This window comes from Melitaea cinxia, chromosome 6 (assembly GCF_905220565.1).
Source record: "Melitaea cinxia chromosome 6, ilMelCinx1.1, whole genome shotgun sequence".
NCBI lineage: Eukaryota > Metazoa > Arthropoda > Insecta > Lepidoptera > Nymphalidae > Melitaea > Melitaea cinxia.
The window spans coordinates 15,768,356-15,784,850 of NC_059399.1; the positions used below are offsets into that span (position 1 = coordinate 15,768,356).

At 34.1% G+C, this 16,495-nt stretch overlaps 2 protein-coding genes across 2 annotated transcripts; both read right to left on the reverse strand.

The window, feature by feature from the left end:
• Window positions 1–5,331: 5,331 nt before the first annotated feature.
• LOC123654782 (zinc finger MYM-type protein 1-like) lies at window positions 5,332–6,942 on the reverse strand. Its single transcript, XM_045590667.1, has one exon. The coding sequence runs from the start codon at window positions 6,940–6,942 to the stop codon at window positions 5,332–5,334; it is 1,611 nt and encodes a 536-aa protein (XP_045446623.1).
• Window positions 6,943–6,988: 46 nt separating this feature from the next.
• On the reverse strand, window positions 6,989–7,897 carry LOC123654783. Its single transcript, XM_045590668.1, has one exon. The coding sequence runs from the start codon at window positions 7,895–7,897 to the stop codon at window positions 6,989–6,991; it is 909 nt and encodes a 302-aa protein (XP_045446624.1).
• Window positions 7,898–16,495: the final 8,598 nt, after the last annotated feature.

Genomic DNA, 16,495 nt, shown 5'->3' on the forward strand with positions numbered 1-16,495 from the left:
TCTTGGAGTCGCTAATTAAAACAGAACTTAGACAGGATATAATTTTCATACGTGCATTAATAACAATAGTTAAAAGAGGCGTTATCTTGTCTGATTACGAAAATACTTATTGCATTTACGACACTTTGCTTACATAGCGATCGTAAAACTTTAGTGGTACTTGAAAAGCTATTGGATTATGCAATGCGGAGGTAAGGAATAACTATGAGTTTGTTAAAATTGGATTATACTTTTACACATAGGTTAAAGGAGGATGTTGATAATAATCTTTGTTATGTGGTATAACTTTTTTAGCTTTCATCGTCGTAGTTTATTTGTAAACATGATATTTACTCGTACCATATTTTTCGTCAGTAATTTTGAGTTAGCATTTTGACCATATAACATAAATAAAATTAATGACCAGCCGGCCTAGCATGCATACAACGAGATATCTCTTGACGAGAGAGAAAGATAATGTCTACATCGAGTATTTTCTCGATTACCCTAACATGCGCACTACGAGAGACAAAATTCTCTTCCGAAGACTTCGCCTTGTCGAGTAGAGAAACATTATCAACCATAATCACAACTGAATATCATTCTTATTTCTTATGTCGTAAAGTTGAATTTACAAGGTTATTGACCAATTTCAAACGAGTGACACATGTTTTATTTAAAAATGTTCTCGGCCTTTTGGCTAAGATAAAAAGTGTATATCTAATTTAAAAAACTCTAATATGGAAAATAAAACGGCGTAAGTAAATGAATTTAATTATATATGTAAAACAATATGCTCGTGTTGTGCTTTATATCTTGTCGCACATTAGATAATTGTAATTCTATCACGCATTGTTTGTTTGATTTTTTTTTTTTTTTTAATTTTTAAAATTTTTTGAATTTTTGAATTTTTTTTTTGACTATTGATTTTACTTTTATTCTATTTAATTTTATTTTTAGTTATTGATTTTTTTAATATAATTTTGTTTTGTTTTTTATTCTGAATGTTGTCTTGTCTTGTTGTACTAACCCAATATGGACTTATACTTTGGTCTAAAATAAAGTATTATTATTATTATTTAGAATAAGAAGCAACAGGGCGCAAATACGTTTTTTGTGTCATTTATATGGCACACTTCACTCGACTTTTCGCATTTCCCGCTCTTCGTATACCGAAATTATATAATTATAATAGGGAAACGCCATGGTATAAAAAAAATAGGCACCCGGTTTTATTTATTTTTTATTTATTGTCTTTCTCGTCGATAATATTGAAGACGAGAAGTTTCTCTTCCTAAAACGACAAAATTCGACAAAATTACGATGTCATGTTAGCTTCCGTAGAGATAAATATCACAGATCACTAAAATTTAATGATTATCTCTTCTTGACGTAACGAGAAGAGTATCGCGTGCACGCATGTTAGCTACTGTAGACATAGAGAGATAATACGAGAAAAGGGGTCGACAAAATTTTGTCGTGGCGTGCATGCTAGGCCTGCAGGACTGAGAAATACAACTGAGCCTACAAGCCTTGAAAGAGAACCGCAAGCTATGCCAATGGCCTTGTCTTTTGCGGAAATATACTTAAAATTCGTCAGTCGCATCCGACGCGCCAACCTACAATTATACGAATGTTATGTTTTAAAATTAAACACCATTCACAAAACGCAATGATGTATTTACGTAACCTGTGCGAATTATCGTCCATTGTGTGAACATTGTTTTGATTTCGGGAACGAGTTATACAACGATATTATTAAATTATTTTGCTTCCGTAATTGTATAAAAGAAAAAAAAAAACTACCTTTTAACATAAATTAATTTTGCAATATATTGCATTCGAATCTGGGTCGGGTCATCTATATTTACACGTTCATATAAATGAAATCGTAGCGAGGTCAATTCTGTATATTATTATTTTTTTTACATTAATTGTTGGTATATATTCTACTATATGTGTGTATTTTCACCAACCCGCCTGCCCAGCGTGGTGACTATGGGCAAAACTCATGATTTCACGTTATTTTGGCGTAAACTTGTGGAGGCCTATGTCCAGCAGTGGACTGTATAGGCTGTAATGATGATGATGTGTGTATTTATTCTATTTTATCGTCATTTTTTTAAATTACTTTTTTGGTTAGTTTTCATTGAAAAGGTTATATTAAGTTTTTATGAATTTTTTTAGCAAGCCCGTAGTAGCAACCTGGCATATCGTAAAAAAAATAGTAGGTAAAGAAAAGGATTAGTAGGTTTGACAATAACAATATTTTGATATATCAATTTATAAAATGCAAATTTGCCAAAACATTACTTATAAGCATACACTTGCAAGTGATTTTGAAATATAATAAACATTCAAAATATTTATGTAAGAGATACAATCATCGAGATAGTAAAATTATATATAATATATTTTATTATCGTCTCTCGCAATATTATCTAATACGCTGCGGTGACTAACACATTAATATAAATGCGCAATGAATATCAATACCCCATTTGAACCGTCAACGATTACACCAGCTATGACACTGAAACTGATGTGTCATGTAATTTTTAAACCGCACCTTGATTTCACAAGGAACCGGATATATTGCTGATACGTACTAAATACTCAGATTTTTGTCACTGCTTTCAGACCGCATTATAATGATACCATACATAGACAACATATAGATATTATTTAGTTCCTGAAACACGGCATAAATTCAAACCCCCATATCGCAACAAAAGAAGAAAATATCAAGAGCGGGGTTCGAACCCTCGTCCGCGATAAACAATAGCTAGTTACGGTGTGGCAATGCGTTGACAAGAAGTCTTACATCTAATTGAAGATATTTACATAATTGTATAAGTATCTTTTTGAACCGATTTCCGAAAGGAGGAGGTTCTAAATTTCACTTTATTTTACCCGAGAAAATTTGAGTGAGTAGATCGATCGATTTCAAAAAAAATCATTGTTTTTTTTTTAATCGAAAGGTGGTGAGGGTCATTTGGTCCAATTTAAATTTATTTGAGCTCTAACAACTGCTTTTCGAGTTATATCTAATACTACGTATTTACTTGACTAGTTTTTCGTCGACCTGCGTTGTATTATACCGCACAACTTTTCACTGGGTGTACCGATTTCAATAATTCTTGTTTTAATCGAAAGCTGATACTTTTCTTGTGGTTCCTTATGAATTTCATTGAGATCTGATAACTATTTTTTTTGATAACGCGTATTTACTTGACAAGTTTTTCCACATAGTTGTATTAGGTTCTTGTCGATGTAATTGAAGTCGTTTTTTTTTTCGTTTGCGAGCAAACATAATTATTCTTTGGCTAGATGTTTCAATGTAAGTTGCTGTTACGATTCCCGCTCGAGTAGATATTTATTCAAATATTTGTTTCTGGTCTAAGTGTAAATCTTCCTACCGTGCCTCGGACAGCACGTAAAACCATATTTTACGAACATCATATAGCGATCGTTATTCAAGGTAGGAGTTTTGTCCTCGAACCTGCAGTTTTCAGTTAAGGTTCAACCCGTCTCTTATATTCCCACATAGGCATCTTGTTTACATGCCTTAGCCTAGCAGTGGCACGCTTACAGTCAGATTCAACTAATTACTATTCCTTTACTAACAGGATTAGAACACCGACACTTCAATTACATTACCATCGACGTGTAACGATTATTGACGGCGTTTAGACAGACAGATAAGGCGAGTTTCGCAAATTCTCAATAACGTGTAAATTTCGAAAACTGTAATTACGAAAATGAAACGCTGGCTATCACCTATCTATACTAAGAGTGTATAATTAGATCCATATGCAATTAGATAACAATCTCTTATTCGATGTAATCATTCAGGGTGAAACGTCGCTAGCTTTGCTGTTATACTAGCTTATGCTCGCGACATCGTCTGCCTCGATAATTATGTGCGTACAAAACGTTATCGAAATGAATTCACTAGTAATTGTTTATAGAGTAGGAACTCTTCTTCTAGATGATTTAACAACACGACACCTGCATCGGATTGTAAGTTAGATATCTAGGATAACACCTGTAATAATCGCATCAAATTTCGTTGGCGAATTTTTCTTGACAGCTAAACAAACATATTTATAGACATCAACCACAAAACCCCATAGGTTTTTTTCAGCAGATTACAATTTTATTACATACAGAAGAATTGAGTTCATTTGTATTTAAACAATTCCATGTTGTATTATGACTCATTTAAAGATAAATAAGAATATAGCAATCATTGATAGATAAATAATAAAGTTATTAAAATTTTATAGCACACAATTATATTTTTTATTTATATAATGTATTAACTTCAAAAATAATAAACACATAAGTATATCCAGGTCAAGATCCACACAAAAGTTGTATATTCAACGCCCGAGGCATCGAAAATTATAAACCCATTGGCGAACATGTTTTCAGATGATAACATAAAACTAGTTATTATTTTTTTAAATTAAATAATTGCCATTAAATGCGCACTAAATACGCGGATCGATAATTTAATTACATTTACGATCGACATACACGTCAAAAGACGTCTAGAATATTTTAAAGTTGGAAATTATCTTGAAATTGCTTTTTAAAGTTTGCAGACAAGTTTAACTTTTTAATCTTAATTTTTTTTCCACGTTAATACCTACTTCTTTTTTTATATATTTACCTGACAAAATAACGGATAAAACTATTGGATTAATATTTTATTACTTAGAAAATATTCTATTTGGTGCAGTATTTTGAAAAGTAAGCGTACATACATTCCGGCGTTTCATTTCTATTTATATAGCGCTTCGCTTCACTTTGTAATATCCCACCAGTGGGATATTACACAGGCCTCTTTCCCCATGTAGGCAGCTCCAATGCGGGTTGACGGATATATTCCCTACTATGAGTAACGATCGCTATCAGGTGTACATGATAACAGCCGGGATCGACGGCTTAACGTGCTCTCCGAGGCACAATGGGGAAACCCACAAGGACTGTTAACCAGACCGGAAATAAATATTTATATAAACATAAATATCAACAGTGGCGTAGCTAGGGGGACAAGGGCCCTGGTGCATAGGGAAAGAATCGGGCCCTCCTCCCCTCTTTCCGCGTTGTTTGAACTTGTATTGGCCTTTAAAATTATTGATAGGAATAAGAATAGGAAGCAGTGAGTTGAACTTATCCCTAGTAGGCTAAATCCATACCCCGTCTCTATTAGAATATCCATGTGTTTAATAGAAGAAAAAGGGAATAAATAAACAACGACGCACATGACAATATAGAATATTTATTATACAGATGAGATTAATTAAGGGAAAAAACGATTTTTAACAGAATTCCCCGTCCTATTCACAATCTCTTGCGCGCTTTAATTTTTGCGAATTCGTCTATAATTTCACTCAAATCCAAGTTTGATGCCGCCTCATTTTCTATTGCAATTAACGATAGATGTCGCAGGCGATCTTGTCGAATGCTGTTTCTCAAATAATTTTTTATAATCTTCAGTTTACTGAAAGATCTTTCTGCTGCCGCGGAAGTAACAGGAATTGTATGAAACAGTAGCATCGCTGTATACACTTCCGTAAGGTCACATTCGAGCACGCCAAATTTCGTTATAATTTCTTTGCAAAGCTGGCGAATAGACCACGTCTCCATCAATTGAGGGAGGATCAGATGATACACATTAAGAAATTGGAGCGAAAAATTGGGTCCAATTATATCGCAATATTTCTTCTGAAACTGATCACATTTCTTGAGTAAAATCGTTTCATTCCAGCTAAGCAAATTTTTTGGAATCAGGAAGTCGAATGATTTACAAACTGCACTCATACCAATAAAACGCGCATCTAACTGATTGATTATTATGTCGAGTACATTGTTGAAAATAGTTACTCTAAAGACTTCTTCCCGGTTTTCGAATCGGTGATCAGAAGCCAATTCATCGAAATGCTTTTTAGTTTTTCTTCGTCGCTTTTCTGGAAAGGTAGAATCGATATCGTATTTTCTCGCGGTTTCGGTGGCCTTGGATTTGAAGGACTCGAAGTCATTTCTATACTTTTTCAATTTATCCGTTGTTTCGTCCAAAGCCTTACTCGCTTCGTCCAAAACAATATCACGTTTTTGCAAAACTTTGGAAACATAATTGATCTTGTTCAATACGCTGTGCATGAATTCACAAAGAAATACAAACTCAAAATTCAGCATTTTCGATTTTATAATCTCTGCTTCACTACGTTCGTCTTTACTGGAACTCTTCAGCGTTATTTCGGACAATGCTTTAATGATATCGAAAAAACGAAGTTTGACTGCAGTTATTGAGTTAACCCTGCTGGACCATCTTGTCGGATTCAATTTTTTCAAAGTGATTTCTGATTCACCGGTGAATTTCGATAAAAGGTCCCAGCGCTTAATGCTGTTTCCAAAGAAGTTAAACAAGTCCTGAATTGTTGCAAAAAACTTCTGAATTTCGACGGAACCTCGAACGGCATCATTTACTACCAAATTTAAATTATGACTGGCGCAATGTACGTACTCTGCGTTTGGCTGAATATCTTTAACTTGTTTTTGTACACCATTATACGCACCACTCATTACACTGGCCCCATCGTAACCTTGCCCAACACACTTTTTAAAATCAAGACCCTTTTCGGAGAACAACGTGGTAACTTGATTTACCAAATCAGCGGCGCTGTGTTTGGTGACTGCGTGGAAACCTAGAAATACCTCTCTTACTTCAATATCGATTGGTTGTCCATTTTCCGATCTTGATATCACTGCATATCTTACGACAATGCTTAGTTGATCCACTTTTGATATGTCCTGCGTGGTATCCATGATGATGGTGAAAAACGGTGACGCCCTAATTTGATCCAATAAATGATTCTCGAGTTTGGTGCCCAAACACTCGATCATTTCATTTTGAATCGTTGCACTGAGGTATCTTGTTGATCCTAGAAACATTGGGGATATGAGAAAACATTAAATTATGATAACATAAATTATAAACTCAGTAAACGAGATAATTTCTAGCAACGAGTTGGACAATTGAGAGAAAATTTCCGTGGTTTCCTCTTTCACTCAGATCCTCTCGATGTCCTCTCAAAGCCAAAGAACTCTTCGCAAGAGTAATTATGATATCGAATAATCTCCGAAGAACTTGTCTCCAAAATGATGCTTCTTTGCGAATTTCATCTTCAAGTTCTCTGTCGATGGTAGAACTTTTTTGCCACGCTTCATATACAGCGCACGCCTCCGTGTGTGCTTTCGAGGAACCATGTTGCTTAACTCTGTCTGATAAATGCCTCCAGTCCCGAATGCCTGTGCACCAAGCATTTATTTGCGAAGCAAACAACCAACACGGTTGGCAGTAGGCAGCATCCAGCATTTTCGAGTAGCATATCCAAAAACGATCAACTGGACCGTATTGTGACGTAGAAACGTAATACGTTTCTGAAAAGCTCCTGTTGTCTTGGTGGGGGTCCTTCGGAAAAGGTCCCGGAGGTTTCAAAGGTCCCTTGTCAAGAATCAGCCGTTTTTCGTTATCGTTCAATTTCTTGTTTATGTACTTTCCCAAGTCATTTGAAATTTCAAGAACTTTTGAAGATGTAGAAATTGATGATTCCTCTACTGTAGGTTGCACGGAAGCGTTGAGGTAGTCATTTTCAGCAGTGGCATTGATGGTAGTTATTGGATCCTGATCTACTCGAGTCGCTTTATTAATTAACACAGCTGTGTCCACGCTATCAATAAATGAACACTTGTCACTTTTGACCGATGTTTCGGCTGTTGAAGGAACTGTAGCAGAAAGCGGTTTCGTAAAAAAGCTGTCTAGCTTGGTCAATTTTTTTATACTTTCTTCCCTTTCCTGACGTTGTTTCCGCTTTACGGCACCGCTACGTTCCTTTTTTCTTTCCATAATTTTCAATTGCTAACTATCGAAATTTTAGAAATTCGGAGTACTTACTGAGATTTTCCTATATTGCTTGTCAATGTTTAGTAAAGATTACAGGAAGCTCAACAAAAAAGAACCATAAAACAGCTTGTTTGGTAATGATGCGGTAAAATCAATATTAACTCATAAGAAGATATTATAGTTTTTCTATAGTAGCTCATTTCTTAATTTGCACTTGAGTTTAGAAAAACGTTGTTTATTTTTTGTTGTCGATCATGTTGAGAGCTATCATAGATTATACGGTTACCGTTGTGCTGCAACCTGTATCATACATATTTTGTCATCGGAAATTTTTTTAGCGAAAATGAGTTCTAGCAGAATTTGATGCCAGATGGATGGATGTGTGGAATAGAAATCATAGCATTAGTGGTGATACTTGATGAAATAAGGCTGATAGTAGGGAATTACGAATTACAACAGTCAGCGACACGCCTAGCGTCAACTATTGTAGTACGTCCCAGTCCCAGATCCCAGAAAGTTGAAAACATCGCCACAAATATCATAAATGAGAACTGATACAAGGCAAGAGCGAATGAAAACTTCCTTAAAAAGTTGATGGGTGGAATTGGCGAATTGATCTCACGACCGTCAAGCATGTGAGCTTATCGCTGATCCAATGTGCTACGGGCGTACTCATCCAAACTACCAAATAACTGAAATAACGATAACAAACAGCACATGCTTATCGAGGACGCTTGGCGCATGTGTTGAAAATGTTGAATAAGGAGTTCTATAATTGGTGATGTTGATTTGAAAAAAAAAAATAAAAAAAATCTTGACTCGAGGCTCGAGCCTGCTCACAAGATTTTTTTTTTTTAATTTATTTTATTTTATTATTTTTTTTTTTCAAAGCTGAGGTTAGAGGGCCCCCTGAGCTCCGGGGCCCTGGTGCACTGCACCACCTGGCCCTATGATAGCTACGCCACTGAATATCAACTGGGAGCGGCAATCGAAACCGCGACCGTCGGTTTAAGCGCCGCCGAAAAGGCGCACGCACCATTACACCAGAGCGGTCGGTATTTATATAGATAATAACAGTTATAAATAATTTTAACACGAAAGTAGTTTGAAGATATAATTAATATTATTTACTAATGAGGTTGGTTATTTTTTTTTTAAAAAGTGGCAATTTGTTATTTTTATTTAGCGCAGTACAAATAGCTATCAGTCAGTTGCTTTACTTGAAGGAGGAAGCCAGTTATTTGACACTGCATGTATTTAAGACGACCTTAATTTATTCTAACGACAGTCGGATTGACCAATTAATAACACCTTCATATTTTGACGCGTTACAATTAAAAATGTTAGTATGTGTGAATGTGTGTGTATATTCTATAATATAAAAATGAGTCGCTGAATGTGTTGCTAAGCGCAAAACTCGAGAACGGTTGGACCGATTTCGCTAATTCTTTTTTTTAAATATTCCTTGAAGTACGAGGATGGTTCTTACGTGAAAGCCCTAAAAACAGCCCTTTTCTTTTTCCCATACAAACGTTTTCTAACTAAAATGTAGAGTCAATTAGTTAGTCATGTTAAATAATATATTAGGGCGCATTTTACCTAAGTTTTTAATGATTAAATTGATCTTATTCGTAGACCGCATTTTAATTTACATGCAGTAAAAACGGTATTAACTAGCAATTTCCTATTACTTATTATATTGTTTCGGGGGCGTTAACAATGGAAAATTCCCGTTTTTAAACTATCGACTTCAAATTCGGTTACGAATCTCCTATATGTGATGTAGAAATGCCCATAAAGCTTTACGGGGGTGGGCGTTAACAATGAAAATTTTAAATGTATGTAACTCCGAAACTACTGAACCAATTTTTATCAAATTTTTTAAGCATCTGTAATTTGGTCCAACTTGGGAGATAGGGTAGTTTTTATCTCAATTGGACCCGGTAGGTGGCGCTGCTATCGGTATGTAAGCTATCAAATTTGGTAGCTGTTTTCCGGGCAGGACAACGTCTGCCGGGTCCGCTAGTAAGAAAACATAAACTTTAATAACACTAAAACGTCAAATAAGCTTATGGTCAGTCATATTGTAAGCTGTTACAGTAGACTTTTCCTAGCTTGCAACACAGTGCATCCTCAGGAGCTTTGGCTACCTTCCTTACGATAAGAATACAACGCAATACTACTGTGAATAAGAAAGTATTATGTAGCTCTGACCTTCTGTAGTTACTACCCCAGTCCAGCGAGATTTTGAGCAAAATATTCACTTCTGAACTCTACCTCACTGTAACTAAAATAATTAAGAAGTTACTTACACCTGTAATATCCCACTGCTAGGCATAGGCCTCTTTCCTGGAGGATGTAGGAGAAGTATCAGAGCCTTATCCACCACGCTGCTCCAATGCGGGTTGGAAGTTACTCGAATTATATAATATCAAATAATATCTATAATAAATATTTAATGTATTAGCACTCGTGTTTTTATTTTTAATAGCGTGACTTAACTATGTCTCCGTGATCTCAATAATTAACGACGATGCGCTAAACATACTTTCACGATACTTGTATAGATTGTTATAGAACGTTCAACGCGTCTCTGATACGCTTATCGAAACCAATTCATTAAACAAGACTTGGTTAGGTTTAAATAATTTATTTCTCATGAAAACATAACGTTCACTTATAATGTGATACAATCAATATACTATAGATGTAACAATTTTTACCTCTGGAGCGCCTTATCAAAATATTTACAATAACATTGTATATATGTGTTCTTTTAATTTTCATTTAAAAATATTCATGCTATCCGAATCTCGAACATGATTTGGTAAATTATTATATAGCACTCCCTCAAACAATATTGTTTTCTTACCATTCTTTGTACGTACACTAGTCAGCATTAATTTATCCTTGTGTCTTAAATTATGTTTAGTTATTTTTTTATCAATTTTGATGTTGGAGTGTATTGAATTGCTGATAATGGTTTTACTTAATTATATATTTTTTAATTATATTTATGTTATGTTAATTCAAACATACGTCGTCTGTTACTTAGGTAGACAACTTAATGCTTGTGCTTTAAATACAATTCGACTGATTTAGTTTTATCATTTTTATAATTACACTAGTTGACCCGGCGAACTTCGTATCGCCTAACAGTGACTTTTAAGTATTATCACAAATCTTTTGTATGGGAGTATAGAAAAGTGTTGTTTTTAGACTTTTTCCGGAAATTTAATTTTTTTTTTGAATTTTTCTCTCCGTAAGAACCATCCTCGTACGTCAAGGAATATTTAAAAAAAAGAATTAGCGAAATCGGTCCAACCGTTCTCGAGTTTTGCGCTTAGCAACACATTCAGCGACTTATTTTTATATTATAGATATAATAAAATGTACTTATTATATTATATATACTACTTATATATAATACTTATATATTAAGCAATTATTATTTTTAATTTTTGATGGTATATTTACATTTATTTATAAGTTAGAAGCTTGGATGCAATGGATACATTACACAAGCGAAAAAAATTAACAAACGCACTGGTCGTCACTACGATTTTCGAGGATTCCCCTCGATGTCTCTAGGATTTCATCGCCAGATCCTGATTTCCTTATCATGGTACCACTCATGGGATATCTCCTTTCCAACAAAAAAAAAGGATTATCAAAATCGGTTCATAAACGACGAAGCTATCCCCGAACGTACATTAAAATATATCTAATATATAAAATTCTCGTGTCGCGGTGTTTGTAGTTAAACTCCTCCGAAACGGCTTGATCGATTCTCATGAAATTTTGTTTGCATATTGGGTAGGTCTGAGAATCGAACAACATCTATTTTTCATCCCCCTAAATGTTAAGGGTAGTCCAGTCCACCCCTATTTTTTTTAATTTTTAGAAAATTTATTTTTTATTTTATTATGATTTGGCGTCAAAAATTTATATAATAATACAACCCTAAATTTTCACCCTTCTACCACCAACCCCTATCTTTAAATAGCGTTTAGCGGCAAGACAACGTTTGCCGAGTCAGCTAGTATATATATATCTGTATCAATGTTATTGTTGTATGTGTTATTTCTATAACTTGAAGGCTCTGTACGTTTAATATTTGCAATATTATTATTACCATTTTGCACACTACGATTAGATTAGTAAGTCTAAAATATTTATTAACACGACGATCGTCACATCAAGACGAGTACAAATATTTTCTAAATATCAGTCTATCTTTTCCTTATCTATTGAGTTTCCGGTATTTGGACTGAGCAATCCTAAATTTTTATCTCTTTCAAAAAAAAACTTCTTCAAATTTACTTTTTATAAATCATATTACAATTTAATAACAAATTCTTGTATGAAATGACATTAAAGTCACGTCGAGTGTCGATTATTTTGATATGTGCCGATTTTTACTGTGAATTTATTTTATTTCAGGTTCATTGAACTTATCATCTGCGTTTAAGGGCCAGAGGGGACATTTTGAATAGGAGATAGAACGAGCATCAAGCTTAACATTGATTTAAGGGCGTCGACGCCATATTCTATGCAGTGAGTATCAAATATTATATATCCGTTCTAGTCTCTGTAGATTTATTTACATATACCATCGTTTTTGAATTCGTAAATTGACTCTTAGATATATGATTTTAAATTAACATGGTTATTTATATTGCTTAAATTATTTAAAAATGTGGTTTTCGTGAACAAGAAGACATTAGTAAATAACGTCGAAATATCGAGCTCCGCAAAATGAAAATAAAAAAACACGGTAAAAATCCAATTTTTACTTGTACAGAATACTTTTATGTTATATATTAGTCATAGAATTCATTATTTTCTATACAAAATGTTAAGTATGTGAAATAAAGTTGAATGTAATCAACAGTAACATTCACACTTTCAATTTGTAATACTGTATAATGCACACGCATCGAACGGACTGCATCCATCACCGCGGCGCTAATGAAGATTACATACGCATTACAATATCGAAGTGAATTTAGTAAAGTAAACATTTTTACATGACTAAAATAGAATACGGTTACAAAACTCGCTCACTACTCGGCAAACGATATAGAATACCTAATAAGCGGATCGGTTTAAGAAATCTCGTGCGCTAACCCGCGAGAAGGTCAACGACCCCTTGGTGCCGGGTAAGCAAGACGCTGCGCGGGCACAAGCTTATTGTAGTTCTATACTATGAACCGAACCGCTTCGCTATTAGTACGATACCAAGGTCAAGGCATTAAATAAACCGAATGATTAGCGTCATATCATTTTCAAGTGTAGATAATTGATTTGTTACACGCCGTCTTGGTCACGTAGATAAGTCTATCATATTAATTGTTATTTATTGTTTTAATGATTTTTATGTAGTACCTATTGTGTTTTGATTTTGCTTCTTTCCTTAAGATGTAAGTTCTTACTTTTAGTTTTGGTATTGTTTTATTACCAGTGGATAACTGATTAAAGTTAATTTGTTTCAGTAATTAATATCAGTTTATTTCTTAAGACAATACCCACGTTTAATGGACTTCTTATTTTTTGTCGACGTTTTTGTTATTTTCTTTAAGTAATTGACGTCATTACGAACAATAGCTTGACGATAAAAATACCAAAGAGGATAAGATATAAAAAAAAAAAAAAAAAAACTAGATAAAATTTGGAAAGCAAAAACAACGACTAGAAACCATACCTCAAAAATTTTCTTATATAGACTACTAGCTGACCTGGAGGGAGGACTTCGTATCGCCTTATTTTTTTCTTAAATATAATAATTGCATATATCAAAATAAAATATATCCTATCTTTCGAATTGTATCAAACTGCACATGGTGTGCAAATTTGATTAAAATCGGTTAAGTAGTTTAGGAGTCCATCGCGGACAAACGACGTGACGCGTAATTTATATATATTAAGATTTCAATAGAAAGACGAGAGTGATTTATGGGAAAATTAATACAATCGCGTGAAGTAGTCTATAACACCGGGCTGATCAATTTTTCAAACTGTACTTTCAAATACACAAATCGAAGAAAGCGCTTTTATTTCGATGATTGAGAAACTTTCTTTGACGATATTCGTTTAAATTTCAAACGATTTTTTTTTGTGATTTATTTTTTTAACGTGTCAAATGTCACACGGATATTACGTAACAAATTCATTTGAAAGTGTTATCTATATTTTATAATTACGAAATAGTCATAAAATAGTTTTTATTTTTTATTTGTTTGTTATTAATTGTAAACAAACAAATTATTTAGAAATTGGTAGTTTTGGTTATGCTAGGATCCTTTCCCTCCATGGAGAAGAGGTCTATGCCTAGCAGTGGGACGTTGGGCTTTTTTTTTTAATAGCACTAGGTCGGCAAACAAGCGTACGGCTCACCTGATGGTAAGAGATTACCGTAGCTTATAGACGCCTGCAACACCAGAAGCATCACAAACGCGTTGCCGACCAAATCCCCAATCCCCCCCAGGATGGTCACCTTACGCACCAACAGGAACACAATACTGCTTGAAAACAGTATTATTTAGCTGTGATCTTTGGGTTGAATTAATCAAGTATTCCTAGTCTAAAAATTTTGTAATTGTTAAGCGTATGTACGCTTGGTGAAATAAAGTCGTGTTTGCCTTACATTTTCTTAGCTTTTGGATTAAGTCCAGTAATCGCAGAAATAAGATAAAAGCTATTTCGGCTCGTCCATTTCTTAGATCTGATATGGGGAACATCTTATAATGTAGACATGGTCCGCTCGATAAAATTTGTGGGAAAGTGTATAAAGTAATTGTACCGTCAGTTCTATCCAAGTTTCTTTGCCTCAATGTCATTTATCAGACGAGTTTTTATCTCCATTCGTCACACATAATTAATCTTCGTAACTAATTATACGAAATATGTAAATGATATAAATAGATAACATTAATGTAAAACGTTTAAAACGATGAGGCAATCGATGTTTCGAAAGGTGAAATTATGTACGAGGCTGCGACGAAAAAAATAAAATTTCCTACTTTTAGTATAGCATCATATGCGTATGCAAATAAATATATAATTATATGGATACATGCAATAGAATGGGACGTCACCGACGAATACATACATATCTAAGTATCCGAATGAGCGTAGAAAACGAATAGAAAAAATACTCAATGGTAAACTTTCTATTCGTTTATCAAAAATCTAATCTGAGTCTTGTTACCGTTTGAAGGCGTATTTTAATTCACTTGCTTGATGATAATGTAATAAAGCCTAGTATTTATAAATTTCGACATGTCATCGCTTCGAATGATATGTATAATGTGATTACAATCATTGTCGCGGTAGTTGATGTGAATATCGAGTGTTCGCAGCGCGGTAGAAAGCGTGGGTGATCGGCAATTAATGGCATCATCAACATCAGCTAGAGATCTGCTTCTTGCCATTGTTCTGTTACCATGTTTAATTAGTGGCGAAAGTCGTGCGTGAAAGTCTCCACACACGTTCCCACGTGAGAGCTTCTTATTGTTAATTTTCTTATTACGTTTAGTGTTACGTCTTCAAGGCCGTTACGATTATTTAATTTCAGGGAAGCGAAGTACTGCCGATTAATTTACGAGTCGTTGCTTACAGGAGCGCGCTATCGGTAGCCGGTTAGGGGCAGACGATACTGTATAGATCGAGTTTTATTTAGGCTCGGTACTTTATCAACCGAATGAAGTAATTATGTAATTAAGTACGTTTAATTGTATGAATAGCCTATAATTTCACGTACCGGTTATTAGGTATTTCACGAATGTTGTTTATAAAAGTCGCGAGTAGTAATGGGTCGAGACGGTAATCAGAGGTTATTGAAACTGAACTATTTATTGCGGTTACGTTGCGGTTTAACGCCTGCTTCGAAATTAGATTATGGGCTTACATTTTATCGTATTATTGCGAATGCAATTGGTAGCGTGCTTTAATTCGATTCATATCGTTTTATTTTTATTCGTTGACGTTATATTGTTTCTTCATATAGGTATATAATATATATATTTTTTGTATTTATTAGTTAACCGTTTACAACTTAAGATGGTTAAATTAAATAGTGTTTTATAGTTTGAGATGATTAAGAAAAACGTATATAATTTTTTTTATATCCCTTTCTAAGGTTATAAGTTTCGGAAGAATAGAGCGGAACGTTTCATTAATATTTTAGTGGTCATAAAACCGAAACCGCAGTATTCTTATTACACGTTCGTTTGATGGGTAACAAACGGATTTATTTCGTAACTTTTCCCACAGTTGATTATCATGAAATTGACTCCAAAAGTTATAAATAATAAGTTAGAGTTACCACAATAATAAAGCTAACCACTTGAATCGCATATACAGAGATCTACTGCCGACCGAAACAAAAACATCGAAAAATCACCCTTTTCTATGATTTCCTCTAACTTCTATGTTTAGTTTTTATAAATATAGCCATATAAATACATTGAAAATAACAAGTCACCTTAAAGTTCACAATAAGTAGAGACATGTCTAAGTAACAGAGTTGAAACCTAGTAGTTACAAAATCCTTAATAGAAGGACACAAATGTATCATCACGTTTTTCAACTATGATTATG